At 34.1% G+C, this 14,735-nt stretch overlaps 1 protein-coding gene across 1 annotated transcript in view; it reads right to left on the reverse strand.

The window, feature by feature from the left end:
* Positions 1 to 14,735, reverse strand: part of IL1RAPL2 (interleukin 1 receptor accessory protein like 2) — a 1,280,701-nt gene that overhangs the window by 290,683 nt on the left and 975,283 nt on the right. Inside the window, exon 6 of the mRNA XM_073013177.1 lies at positions 13,189 to 13,263. Coding sequence (XP_072869278.1) covers positions 13,189 to 13,263 — 75 coding nt within the window. The remainder of the gene's footprint in view (positions 1 to 13,188; positions 13,264 to 14,735) is intronic.

Raw genomic sequence — 14,735 nt, forward strand, 5'->3', positions numbered from 1 at the left:
ACAGGAAAAGCTTTTGATTTTTCATCATCAAATATGATGTTAGCTGTGTAATATTTTCATATATGGCTTTCATTTTGTTGAGTGTTTTTATCATGAAAGATTGTTGAATTTTGTCACATGTTTTGTATGTATCTATTGAGATATTCACGTGTTCTAAAGATTTTTACCTTTTGTTCTGCTAATGTGGTATATCACATTGGTTGATTTTCATATGTTGAAACTTCCTTGCATTCTAGGGTTAAATCTCACTTGGTCATGATGTATGATCCTTTTAATGTGGTGTGCCGAATTCAGTTTGCTAGTATTTTCCTGAAGACTTTGGCTTTTATATTGATCAGAGTTATTAGTATGTAGTTTTCTTTTCTTTTAGTGTCTTTGTCTGGCCTTAGTATTAAGATAATGCTGAATGAGTTTGATCGTATTCCCTCCTCTTCAATTTTCTGGAAGAGTTTAAGAGAAGCTGGAATTAATTCTTTAGTTATTGTTAATGAATTTAGTTAACATTTATTATTAATAGAGTCAATTAGTTCTAGTAGAATTATCCAGTAATGCCTGGGATCTTCTTTGTTAGGGGGTTTTATTACTGATTCAATATCCTTACTCATTATTTGTCTGTTCAAGTTTTCTACATCTTTCTGGTTCAATGGTAGGTTGGTAGGTTGTATGTATCTAGGGATTTATCCCTTTCTTCTAGGTTTTCGAATTTGTTGACAAAGTTATTCAGTTTTTATAATCGTTCATAGTGGTATCTTCTAATCCTCACCAGCATTCATTATTTTTTTGTCCTATTAATAATAGCCATCCTAACTGAGATGATACGATACTTTATTGTGATTTTGATTTGCATTTCCCTGGCTAATTCCTTTCATCTGATCACTATAGATTATATGGTTTTAAATGTCATATATACCCAATAAATATATTTAAGAATTCTTTGCACATCAAAAGAATATAAAAACTAAAGTCACAGGAATCAACATTGAGAACCAAAAAGTAAATGCAAGCAGAGTAGTAATCTGTAAAGTTTAAGAGCTACTTTATATACAAAGTGGTCACTCATGAGAACAGCTATTATTAGGTTAATAAGCAAACCACTTGACTGAGAAAGGAAGTGGAAACATAGACAGAAGTGAGTACACACGTCATCCCTGCTATAAATTTTACATATATATAATAGCAGTCATATGTGTACATACATAATAGTAGAGTTACAGAAATTCTGATCTGACTTATAATGATCAGGCTAACAATCATTTATTCACTACTGATCTAGCTGATTCCCCACTAGTATGCTCAATTAAACTGCCTGTGGGTGTCACAAAGAACCTTAATCACTGCACGTGTCAATGGTTAATGATATCTTACACTTATCATAATTTACAGAACTACTCAAGAAATTAATTAAATGATGCCTGAAAACATGCTTTGAATGCCTTGGAAATATATACTGCATAAATATGAGGTACTATTGTTAAAGTTAACCATTCACCTTCCTTAATTATCTTATGTAAAGTTAGCATGATTCTCTTTCTTTCTAAAGAACTTTCATTTTCCTGTAATTGAGCTAAGAGAGTGTCAACAAAAAGAATCAAACTCTGTAAAATATTTGAAGAAATTTATTCTGAGCCAAATGTAAGTGACCAATGGCCTGTGACACAGCCCTCAGGAAAACTTGAGAACATGTGCCCAAGGTGGGTCAGGGCAGTCTTGTTTTATACATTTTAGGAAGACATGAGACATCAATCATGTAAGATACACATTGGTTTGGTCTGGAATGGCAGGATAACTTGAAGCAAGGGACTTCCAGTTTATAGGTAGATTTTAAAATGTTCTGATTGGCAATTGGTTAAAAGTTATTATCAATCACAAAGAATGTGTGGGTTACAATAAGGGGTTGTGGAGATCAAAGTTTTATCAGGCAGATGAAGCCTCCAGGAAGCAGGCTTCAGAGAGAATAGATTGTATATGTTTCTTATCAGATTTAAGGTCTGTGTTGATGTTAAATGCTGGTGAGCTTTTCCTGAATTCTAAAAGGGAGTGGAGTATCATGAGACATGTCCGATCCTACCTTCCTGTCATGGCCTGAACCAGTTTTTCGTGTTAACTTTGGAACCCCATGGCTGAGAGGAGGAGTCTATTCAGATAGTTGTGGCGGAGACAGGCGCCTAGAATATTATTTTTGGTTTACAGGAGTTTTCAAATTGTACCTTGACACAATTTTCCCTCTCCTTTGTTGTATGCCCCCTCTCCATCACATGTTCACATTGTTTTTGTTCTTTTGCCGACAATCAGCCTTGAGACACACCATGATTATCATCTCGCCAAGTTATAATTTTATCAAACAACTTAACAACAAATGTAAAACCATCATTATAGTAACAGATATACAATCAACATCTTCACAACTAAGGAAAATAAATGAAATTGATACAGGCCCTCAGTGAGTCAGTGCTCCTCTTGTTCTTGGAAAATAAGTGTCTTACAAATATACACCACATTTCAATATACATAGGCTCTATTCCTAGGTTAATATTGCATTTGTAAACAAAATCAAAGTTTTTTGTGTGGACTTGATGCATATACTCTTAATTCAGTTTTTTTGAAATTCAGATATTGTTAAAGACTAGACTTTTTATTAGAACTGGTATCAGGCCAAGTTTACATTATACTCTTTTTGAAGGAGTTCCTTTTTCAGCCAAAGGACTTGCTTTAACTGATCTTAATTGCCAGGTGTGCCCTCTTTTGCATCACTCTAAGACCCAGTTCTTTCAAACTTTTCAGTGGTTATGTCCACAGTGACAATATCTTTCTCTTGTGGGAATCAAGAGCAAACTCTTACAGGTTTAGTACCACTGTCTTTGATCTTTCAGTATCTATTTGTTGCCTGATTTGTGAAGACTTTCAGCCTTTCAATTTTCCACCTTGCTAGAAACACAAGATCAGTTTTTTTTTCTGACATGACTTCTTTGCTTACCACCTTGCCAGGGCTTATGCAACCTGTAAGCTTCCAAACTCAAAGTTACTACCTTGAACATAAACTATTAGTTGTAGTTTCACAGATCTCTGAGCATTTTTCCCCAGATCTCTTGCCTTATCCTTATTCTGTGTAGACTCTGTCTCAAAAAAAAAAAAAAATACTTCACCAGGCATAGTGATGTGTTCCTGTACTCAAGCTACTTAGGAAGCTGAGACAGGAGGATCACTTGAGTCCAGGAGTTTGAGGCTGCAGTGAGCCAGAATCATGCTACTGCACTCTAGCCTGGGTGACAGAGTGAGACCCTGACTCCCCAAAAAAGGACCAAAATGTATATCCCACTCCTGATATATCTAAGGAATTTCTGGAAAGAGCTATTATTAAAGGAACAAAAGATCTTCCAAAGTTTAATTTATTTAAATTTATTTAAATGAAGTATAGAGGACAATTAATGGAATTATCTAAATGATACAAAGCTACCCTTCTACCTCAATTATGAGAATACCCTTCTACTTCAATTATGAATAAGCCAGATAATAGCTTACTCAATTTCCTACAAGTTCACCTACAAAAACTGCCTTTCTTTACATAAAATTATATAAAATATTTGAATTGAAAGAGATCATATATAATTCTCTTTTTTTCCCAGTTCACGTGACATTTTAGACATAGTCAAAATTTGTAGCTTTATTTTTTTTCTTTTCCAGATCTTTAAAAAGCATCTATAATCCACTGAATAAGATGGGCTAGAAGATGAAACTGCTGAGAAGTGCTGCAAAGCTGATGGTATTGATATCAACACAGATATCATATGCTTTTGGGGAATAGTGCACTCAGTTGACACTTATTCCTAATAAATTCAAACAGTGGAGAGTTCTCTAACTTATTTTTAAAGTCTCTAATACATACTTCCTATAGTTGAATGATACAAATTACTTTCTTGGTCTCTGTTCAGATACTGGGTTACATACAATTTTTGGGCATTTAAGTATACTGTAAATCCCTCCAGAAAACTTTCCTGTATTGTCTTGTGCTTCACAGCTAGTTTTCAGGCATGTGTACTGATTACAAATTAGTTTTCTATTTAAAAAGGAGTTGTGGCTTGAGTTACAAAGATTTAAAGTTAAAGCAACGCTCTCAATAATTTCTATTTTCTCACTGAATCAATTCACACTAGACACCCCTTTAACTTCCATATATATGATCACTCACCTTCTGTCCAAAAATCTATTTTAAGAAAGAGCAGAAGTACAAGAGGACCATGTAAACAATAGTACTAATATTAGTAGGAATATGGCAAGGTTTAAGAGTGACAACTTTAGCTTCACTACGTTTAAGCTGCTTACTAGCTGGGATAAGTTGTATAACTTCTCCGAACCCATTTTCCTCATTTAAAAAATGGGCCATAGACATTTCTCTGAAGACATACAAATGGCCAACAAGCACATGAAAAGATGCTCAATATAATTAAATTATAATTAGGGAAATATAAATTAAAATATAAATTAAAAGTACAATTTCAACCACAATAGTACTACATACACATTAGAATAATTATGTTAAAAATAAAAAAAAACCAAGTGCTTTCAAGAATGTAGAGAAATTGGAACCCTTTGCATTACTGATAGGAATATAAAATGGTACAGTCTCTTTGGAAAGCAGTCTGGTAGTCCCTCAAAAGGTTAGACATAGAATGACCGAATGACCCAGCAATTCTACTCCTAGGTATACACAAGAGAAATGGAAACATATGTCCACACATAAATTTGTACATGAATGCTCACAGCAGCATTGTTCATAAGAGCCACAGAGTACAAATGATCAAAATGTCAATCAACTAATGAATGAATAAATAAAATAAAATGTGGTCGATTATTATTTAGCAGTGAAAAGGAGTGAAGTACTTAACACATGCAATAACGATGACTAAACCTTGATAACACTATGCTAAATGTAAGGAGCCTATCACAAAATACTTCATGTTATATATTTTATTCGTATTAAATATCCAGAATAGGCCAATCTATAGTTACAGATAGATGATTAATGACTACCTAAAGCTGAGGATACAGGTGAGGATGAGGGACTGAGGAGCGACTGTCAATGGGTACAGTGTTTCTTTCTGGGGTATTGAAAATGTTCTGAAATTGTGGTGATGCTTGCACAACATCATGAATATACCCAAAATCATTGAAATGGATGTTTTAAATTGCCAATTGTATGGTATATGACTAATGCAATAAAAAATTGTTAAAATGAGGCAAATAGTTGGGTTTATCACAAAGAGTTCTTGGGAAGATTAAATAAAAATAAAATAAGCTATATAAAGTATTTAATATAGTGCCTAGTACCTTGTAAGCAATCAGTAAGTGACAGCTCCACCACCACCACCACCACCACTACTGCTACTACTACTACTGATACTATTACTACAAATAATAATAATTATTAGTAGAACTATCATTAAAAAATTATTATAATAATTGCAATTTTTAGCAGTACTAGAAATGTTATTAAATTATAATACTAAGTAGAGTAATAACATTATTTGTAATAGTAGAGCTGTTATTAAATAATAATTGCTAAAGTTGTTAATATTATTTAGCTGTCCTTATTAGAATGATAGTTTTATCCTAGGACAGAGTTTGGGGTCTAGATAACGTTACCATACCCAGTGTGCTATAATAAAAAGAAAAAACTTTGGAGTGAAACGGATCTTGTTGAAATACCATCTTTGTCACTTACTAATTATGTAACATCATGTGAGCTATTTCACCTGTCTGCGGTTACGTTTCCTCATCTGCAAAATAATTCAACAATATCTACTACTTTGAGCTCTTATGAGGAATAAGATAGTGTATGTGCAAATGCCCATTTTAGTACCTAGTACCTAGTAAATTATCAAATAATTTTGGTTCCAAATATATGAAATCATGGTTTTGGCTTTTTAAAAATATGATGAAACACCATCAAACTTGTATCAGTATCTCAATAAGACATAAGCCTAAGCAATGCCCCCAAACACCAATGTATGCATAAAGGACTGGTTAACAATCATGCTATTTAAGAGACATTCGTAATCACATTGTTAGATTATAATCAGACACTATTTAGTAAACTGTTAACTTTTTTCCCATTTCATTCTTAAAAAAAATCTCAAAACAAGCACAGCTGTTATAGAAACTTAGACAATAAGGGAACCAGTTTCAGTCTCACTCATTAATACTACAGCCAACTCTTAAGGAAAAGGCTTGGCCCAGATTTTCCAAAGGTATAAATAATGCACATGTTATATAATCTGGGCAATAGAATGGTTTTCAGTTTGGGGTAGTTCATGCTAAGCTTGTGCATGTTATCCTGAATAAATAGATATTTTGGAAACAACTCACTAACCCTAGAATGTCTATAAGGGTGAGGAAATTCTGCCATGAACTAGCTCCAATTATGTGTGCCAAGAAAGCTGAGTAAGTTCATAATACCCTCCTTCTTACTCTCCAAAGTCTCCATAGTGTTTGGTTATTCAATATTACGTAAGTTTTAAGGAGTTATTTGAAACTAAGAGGGTAAGAATATAATATAAAAAACTTGCTTCCACCATTATACACACAATTCATATACCGAGTTATGACTCCAGCTAATGAAATAATCATGTACTACTATTTGTATCAACAATAATTCTGGTTTGACATTTAGCTCAGTTGGTGACTTGCTTTGGATTGTTCTTTTTATTTCAACTTTAGAAGGAGTTGACTAATTTTGTTAAACTGAATTGATTCAAGGGTATCATAAATTTCCATTTTTAGTATTTGCCACATTAAAGCAAATGGTGGACAATTTATGATTTCAAAAGGTTCTATTCTTGGTCATTCTTAATTAGTTTTAGATAAATCTAGTAATTGGGTTGAAGCTGCAGAGTTTTGTCATTGTATTTAGTGAAAACCTAAGCACGGAGAACCTTTAGTATATGAGGTCCTGCCACAAGAAAAATCATTTTCCTTTTTCCCTCGTTTCACAGTTCTCATATGCGATGCAATTCTACTTATGCACATCTGTTTCCCCACTAGATTGAGAACTCCTTAAGGCCAAGAAACTCATTTAATTCACCTCTATATCTTCAGGATCTAATATGCTGGCATCCAGTAAGAACTCAATAAATGTTTTTAGGTAAATAATGTTTTATAAAAAACATAGATTTGGTTGAATAGCTAATTTCCTAATTTGGGATTAAATTAGGTATTTGTTTTGCCTTCTAGTCCTGAGTATTGAATTAAATGTTATATTTTGATATATTCCCTTGTAGAGTCTTTTACACTGGTTTCTTAGGGAATATGATATAATTTTCAGTAGAAAGTGATATGTTAGGGAAATTGATTTCTGATGAAGATTAACACTTCTTACACACATGGAGAAAGTTTGAGCCAATAGCACATAACACACTCATGAAATATGAATTTGAATAGCCTGTAAAAATAAAATAGATTCTGAATGAGAATAGAAAAAAAGAATCTTTTACACTGGATCACATTTGCCTAGAGATGAACTACTGGCTTTTTGAAACATCCAAAGTAACCCAATTAGCTTGGACTGTTCTACTTGTCTGAGTTTTTCTGATCTACCGTAGGTCCCCCAGGCCTCCTTTTTGATTCACACAAAAAGAGAAAGTAAATGTTTATATGTGTTTTCTGCATAATGCTGACTAGCTTATTTTAAGTTTTAAGAAACTGCCAAAAAGAAAATTATTGGCCAGGCTCTATGGCTCACACCTGTAATACCAGCACTTTGGGAGGCCGAGGCGGGTGGATCACCTGAGGTCAGGAGTTTGAGACCAGCCTGGCCAACACAGCGAAACCCAATCTCTACTAAAAATACAAAAATTAGCTGGACGTGGTGGCACGTGACTGTGATTCCAGCTTCTTGGGAGGCTGAGACAGGAGAATCACTTGAACTGGGGAGGCAGAGTTTGCAGTGAGTCGAGATCATGCCACTGCACTCCAGCCTGGGTGACAGAGCAAGGTTCCATCTTAAAAAAAAAAAAAAAAAAAAAAAAAGAAAAGAAAAGAAAAGAAAATTATCATCATCAGTCAGAAGAACAGAGCACATTTTCAAACTCACCTTTAATTAAAATTAGATAGCAGATCTCAAATCTTTCATGCAAATGTGTTCATGACTTTTTCAAAGCTTTCAGGAGTCTGTTACAGTTTGTAAAGCATGCATTTGGGTCTCATGAAAAGAAGTAGTTTATAAAAAGGGTCTATGTAGCATGAATATATTTCAAATGGGGCACATGTCCTTACAATATTTTAATAAATTGGTATTAATGGTGTAAAATAACTTTGTATATTGTAATACAGTGCTGTTTTACTTAGAAAAAAATATTGAAAATATATTTTTTTCAACTGCTAAGAAAAGAATTAGCCTTGGTATAGTCAAGGTTTATTTCTCAAATTTAAAGCTAAATTTACCTTCAGTGAGAGAAAAAATAAAGGATAACAGGATCAAATTGGAATTTTGCATGTGTGTGTTGTACATTGTTTTATCTTTTATATATCATACATTACCACAGGGAACTTTAGTAGTTACATAGAATTTTTTTGCGAGAGCAATAGTTTTCAGATTATTTTGTTAAGAATGTGTTTATCATCTCAAAATATATGGTTATTTAGTGAAGATTAATCTACTTTCAGTATTACAAGGTGAACACAATTTAGCAACAACCAAACTGTCATCACCAAGTCAGCAAAAACGTATGTAAATTTCTACAACTTTGCAAATGACTAATGGCTTACACTATAGGAGAGAGAAAGTCAAGATGTTTATTTTCCTCTAGAGACATAACAAAATATCTGTACTGATGCCAACTCCCTGCATGAAAAGTATTTATTTCTACTGAAATTTTTCATTTACTGAATTTCTTTTAGAAATATTCAGAACTGAGAACAGAGTGTAACCCTCAAATGAACACATGAACATTTATTCCAGACCATGTTTTCTAAAACTACCTTGAAGCTGATACTCAAGTATTTCCTAAAATGTGTCTCATTTTGCATAAAATTGCTGCATGAAATTCTTGTCCATGGGAAAAATAAAATTAATAATGCTCTAGATAAACTAATTAATGTATGTTCAAGTTATCTACTAATTACTTAACAAACTACCCATAACTTAATGGCCAATGACAACCACTTTACTTTGCTCGTGAATTTTGGGCTCATAAATTTGAGAAGAGTTCAGCTCAGTGGTTTGTCTGTGATCTACATGGCATAAGTCAGGGAAGCTAGAGCTGAAGGATCCACTTCCAAGATATCTTCTTCACTTATGTTGGTGTCTTGGTGCTAGTTGACCTCTCTCTCCCACCATATTGTGTCTCATCCTCTAGTGCCTCTCTATGTGACTTAAACTTCAAACAGCATGGTGGTTTCAGAGTGGACCAAAACACTGGGAGAGAAGTTGTAAGTTTCTTTTGACTCAGCCTCTAAAATTTCAGAACATCACTTTTGCCACACTCTATTGGTCAACTGTGAAGAATGAAAACTCAAGTTTAGATATTAGGAGTAGCCAAAAATCTATGGCCAACTTTAATCTACTACAATGTTGTCTAAAATTTTAAGTAATGGGATTTGGGAAACTGAAAGTTGATAATGTGTTTAGCCATATGGATTGGATTTTTGTATTTCTTGGCAGTTCTAATTTCAGTTCTAGCTTTAGGATGTCCAGAACTGAATGTGTTTGATAAACTTCAGAAACTGAAGGAAAACAATTTCCAGAAGTTTTCATTACCTTACTGAATTCTGCAAGTTTTCCAGACATAGACAGAGATATCCAATCGTCCCAGTTATCTTTCTGTATCTCTTTTTTACACCTGGTGTTTTCTAATGTCTCATGATTCTGACTGCAGAACTCCCACTGACACAGAGGTGCTCTTTGACATTTATAGTGCTCATAATGTCAGCTGACTATTGAGGTATAAGAACAACTTATAAAATGATTTCCAATTGTGAATAAATGGTACTAAATAAATCCATGAAAGAGTTAAAATCACATAAAATTAATCAGTCATGTGCTCCTTGAAATGCCGAAGATTTCGTTTGACTGATTTTGCTTTTCTTTCTCTAAATTATATGGTTGTTTAACATCTCAGAGTAACAGCCTTTCTGGGATGAAAAATAAGCAGGTCTCCATCTTTCTGTCAATAAAGTTGTTTCCAATTGCGTTACAAACTAAAAGCCGAAAAGTTCATCCTTACATCTAATGTAAATTGGAAGTAAATTATTTTAGCAATCTTATAGGATGGTAATATTTGGTAGGGTGTTTTGGCATATATAACTATGTTAGAATACAGGTTTATACAAAGTACACATCTTGTAGATGTCCTGAACAGTACATACAGGTGTTGCACCCAGCGAATCTGAATGGAATGTATCTTCTACAACGGTCCTTCTCCTTGCTTTGGATCAGTACTTTTCAAACTTTGCTGTTGTGTGCCTAATAGCAGAGGAGAGTACAGAAGGTATTCCTCCAGGGACCACAAACATAAAATTTACTCACATTTTGTTTGTGAATCTTATCAAGCACATTTCTTTTTTCTTTTTTCTTTTTTTTTGAGATGGAGTCTCACTCTGTCACCCAGGATGGAGTGCAGTGGTATGATCTCAGCTCACTGCAAGCTTCACCTCTGGGGTTCACACCATTCTCCTGCCTCAGCCTCCTGAGTAGCTGTGACTACAGGTGTCTGCCACCACACCTGGCTACTTTTTTGTATTTTTAGTAGAGACGGGGTTTCACTGTGTCAATCAGGATGGTCTCGATCTCCTGACCTTGTGATCTGCCCTCCTCGGCCTGGCAAAGTGGTGCTGGGATTACAAGCATGAGCCACCATGCCTGGGCTTATCATGTATATTTTATCATGCAAATGTTGCCTTATATATATATGTGTTTTGGTATGAAAACAATTTATCCACTTGAATTTTCATGGAAACTAATGATATGAGACCATCATATGGTTCCATGTAACCCCTGGAACCACAAAGTTCCTTTAGAATATTTTTATCCCAGTTCGAGGTAGAGAGATGTTAGCAAGGGTATCAGCATATCTAGATTTGGCTCTAACAAAATATAATGACTGCAAAACAATATGGGGACATAAGAAGAGCCACAGTCTAATACTTCATTATTTCTAAATATTCACCATTTCCACAGTCCACTCTTAACAACATGTTTATTAATTTCTTTTTGTTTTGTTTAAAATGTTTAACTTTGGTACTCACATTGCAAGGCTTATTTAAAAACTAATATTTGCTATATTTCATTTTGGAAAAGTGAACATTAGGAATACAATTTTCTCTCTCTTATTTTCAAGATAGAAATAAGTTTCCAACAATTCCAATTGAATTATAAGGATCAAAAGTTTAGTCAAAACTTCCAAAAACTACAAGGAGATATCGTCTCACCCTAATCAAAATGGCTGTCATTGAAAAGAGAGGCAATAACAAATGCTGGAGAGGATATGGAGCAAAGGGAACCCAAATGTCCACTGTCAGTGGGAATGTAAATTAGTACAGCCACTGTGGACAATGGTTTGGAGGTTCCTCAATAAACTAAAAATAGAGCTACCAGATGATTCTGCAATCCCACGGCTAGGCATATACCCAAAAGAAAGGAAATCATTATATCAAAGAGATATCTGTACTCCCATGTTTATTACACCACTATTCACAATAGCCAAGATTTGGAAACAACCTAAGTGTCCATCAACAGACAAATGGATAAAGAAAATGTGGTACATATACACAATGGAATACTATTCAGTCACAAAAAAAAGAATGAGATCCAGTGATTTGCAACGACATGGATGAAACTGGAGGCCATTACATTAAGTGAAATGAACCATGCACAGAAAGACGAATTTCACATGTTCGCACTTATTTTGGGGAACTAAAAAATTAAAACAATTGAACTCATGGAGATAGAGAGTAGAATGATAGTTATCAGAGGCTAGGAAGGTTTTGGGTGTGGTGGAAGTAGGAATGGTTAATGGGCATGCAAATATAGTTAGAATAAGTAAGTTCTAGTATTCAATAGCACAACAGGGTGACTACAGTCAACAATAATTTATTGTGCATCATAAAATAACTAAAATATTATAACCAGACTGTTTGTAACACAAAGAAAGAATAGATGTTTGAGGTGATGGACACCCCATTCACCCTGATGTGATTATTATACATTGTATGCCTATATCAAAAAATTTCATGTACTCTATAAATTTACACATCTATTAGGTACCCACAATAATTAAAAATTAAACAACAACAAAAACCTTTCTAAGTGAGTGAAAATTGGGATCAATTTGGCTGTATAATGGATAGAGACCACTATGGTCACAAATATCAATAAATCATATATTCAGTGTAAGCCCAATACATTTAAAGCATATTTACTCAGTTCTCTTGTGGTTCTTCTGTTTAGAATTGAAGACATTTAGAATACTAGAATGAAATCTAAGACAGATTAAATCTTGCAAATGTTAAAGGACATGATTTAAATTAAAGGCCACAATTTGAAAGAGATCCTAGCAGGCCTCTGAGTTTTTAGCTTACAGTACTCAAAATTACAAGGATTAGCAGTAGGATCTCTAAAAAGAGGTGCAATACCTTGTGCCCTTATTTGAGTGTGTACAAGGACAGTAGCACTCATGAGTCAACTTGTCACTTTTCCCAACATCATATGATTGATAAATATTCAGGATCCCAACCTAAAAACAAGTTTTAAATGGCCCTGGATTGTGATATTGAAAATAATATTATCAAATCATTTTAAAGGCTAAACCAAAGGCCTGTATTTTATTTTAAGAAGTGCTTGGTCTCCAGGAGTTAATGCTGTCCAAATAAAAATTTTGGCTGACATGTATGAAAAATTTTCTGTAACAATCACCAATGCAAGACACTCATGAATCTATCAATCACAGAGTTAAAAAGCTCTGTCATACAGCACACTTAATACCCAGTGTAACTAATTAGTATTACCATTTTTTGATGCAATACAAACTAATTTCCTTAAACTGCTATTGCACTGAACTCCAGGGTTATAAACGAGGAGAACACAAATTGATTTGCATGTAATAACAGTGGCAATAAACCTTTCCTGGTTCATGCAATTTTCCCCATCTGTTAAGAGAGGGCAAGTTTAGGAAGTGTTATTCCAAGGAGGGGACTTACCCAGCTGGACATCTATAACACTTGGCTGATTCTCCATGGGGAACAATGGTTTAGGAGGCTTGTCTGTGAGTAAAGCTAGAAGACAAAATGAAAGAAAGTAATGGAAAAATTGAGATAAATTACAGGATGAGAAAGATTCTATCATGTATGATATTTAATGTTTGTAGACTTGATGGTGTGTAAACATTTATTAGACAGTGTTCCTACTTGGGTAGTTACTCTATCCATACAATATCCATTTCCCAGCACATTTAGTGCACCATTGATTCACTGTAAATAGGACATTTTGACAACTACATTTTCCAACAAGATGAAACAAATGGACTATTTTGGGTGGTTTTTATAAATTTGTAAGTATAAAGAAATATATATTTTAAAAGTATAATTGAGAAATAGTAAATCCTCATATATGCTTTGTAGTGGTATTCTCAATGAAATATTACCCTAATGGACATTTTTAGTGACATGGATCTTCTAAACCTCTGAATTATCCCCCACTCTCCACTGCAACCTCCAAAACAATATAATAAAGCAATGATATCTTCTTTAGGATAATTGATCAAAAATACAAATTAAGCATGTTTTATACTCCAAGTCTTGTGCTAGGTACTAAAGGGAAAGAAAGCAAAGTCTTTATCTTTGCCCTCAATTTATAATACAGGACTATGAACACAGGATTAGCACACTATAATAGAGAATAGAACATAGAATATAGCATTTGAGCTATAAGGTTATATATAGGTGGTAAAGAAATGGAGAAAAGAGAGGTCAATATTGGCTGGAAGGTTTGAGGAAAGTTTTATGAAGAGAATGGATCTCCATATGAAACTTAAGGGATGCAGAAGATTTGGAAAGGCAGAGAGTAAAGAAGAAAAGATTCGCAGAAGATTCTCAAAAGGATTTTCAAAAGATTATCAGGAAAGATTAACGACATAAGCCAAGACAGAATTTCACAAGCATAATATGCTTTGAGGAAAATGATTCTGATGAGAAGGGGTTTTGTGAGCACCATGAATTAAAAATGAAACTAGATAGATAGGATGGAGCTCAATTCTGGTGGACTCTGAGTAACAGGCAGAGGAATTTGGACATGATGTTCTAGGCTGGAGTGTTACTGTAGATCTTGGAACAAAAAAATGACTCAAAGGAAATGCTGTCTAATGATGATTGGCTTGATATGTGTATTGGGCTGAGAGAAGAACAAAAAACTAAGAGATTGAGGAAACAATGCTGCAGTGTGGGGATGGGTGGTGGTGAGCAGTCACACCAGGGTGGAGTTTGGAGAATTTTATTTTTATGAGAGGACAAATCTGAGAGGCATCTGGAAGAAAGAAATGAGAGGACTCAGCATACAGATACATAACGTCATGTGTATTGTTGTCATAAAATAACTCTTATATCAAACTATTGCTTATATCCTGAATTCCCTTTAACTGATTCTGTATTTATGTCTTGCTTCAAATATCCAACTGGACTCTTACCTACTAAAAAGAAATGTTTTATACTTCTTTATAATTCACAGGAGGAATAGCATAAGATTGTGCTAT

The sequence above is a fragment of the Chlorocebus sabaeus genome, chromosome X (assembly GCF_047675955.1).
Source record: "Chlorocebus sabaeus isolate Y175 chromosome X, mChlSab1.0.hap1, whole genome shotgun sequence".
Lineage (NCBI taxonomy): Eukaryota > Metazoa > Chordata > Mammalia > Primates > Cercopithecidae > Chlorocebus > Chlorocebus sabaeus.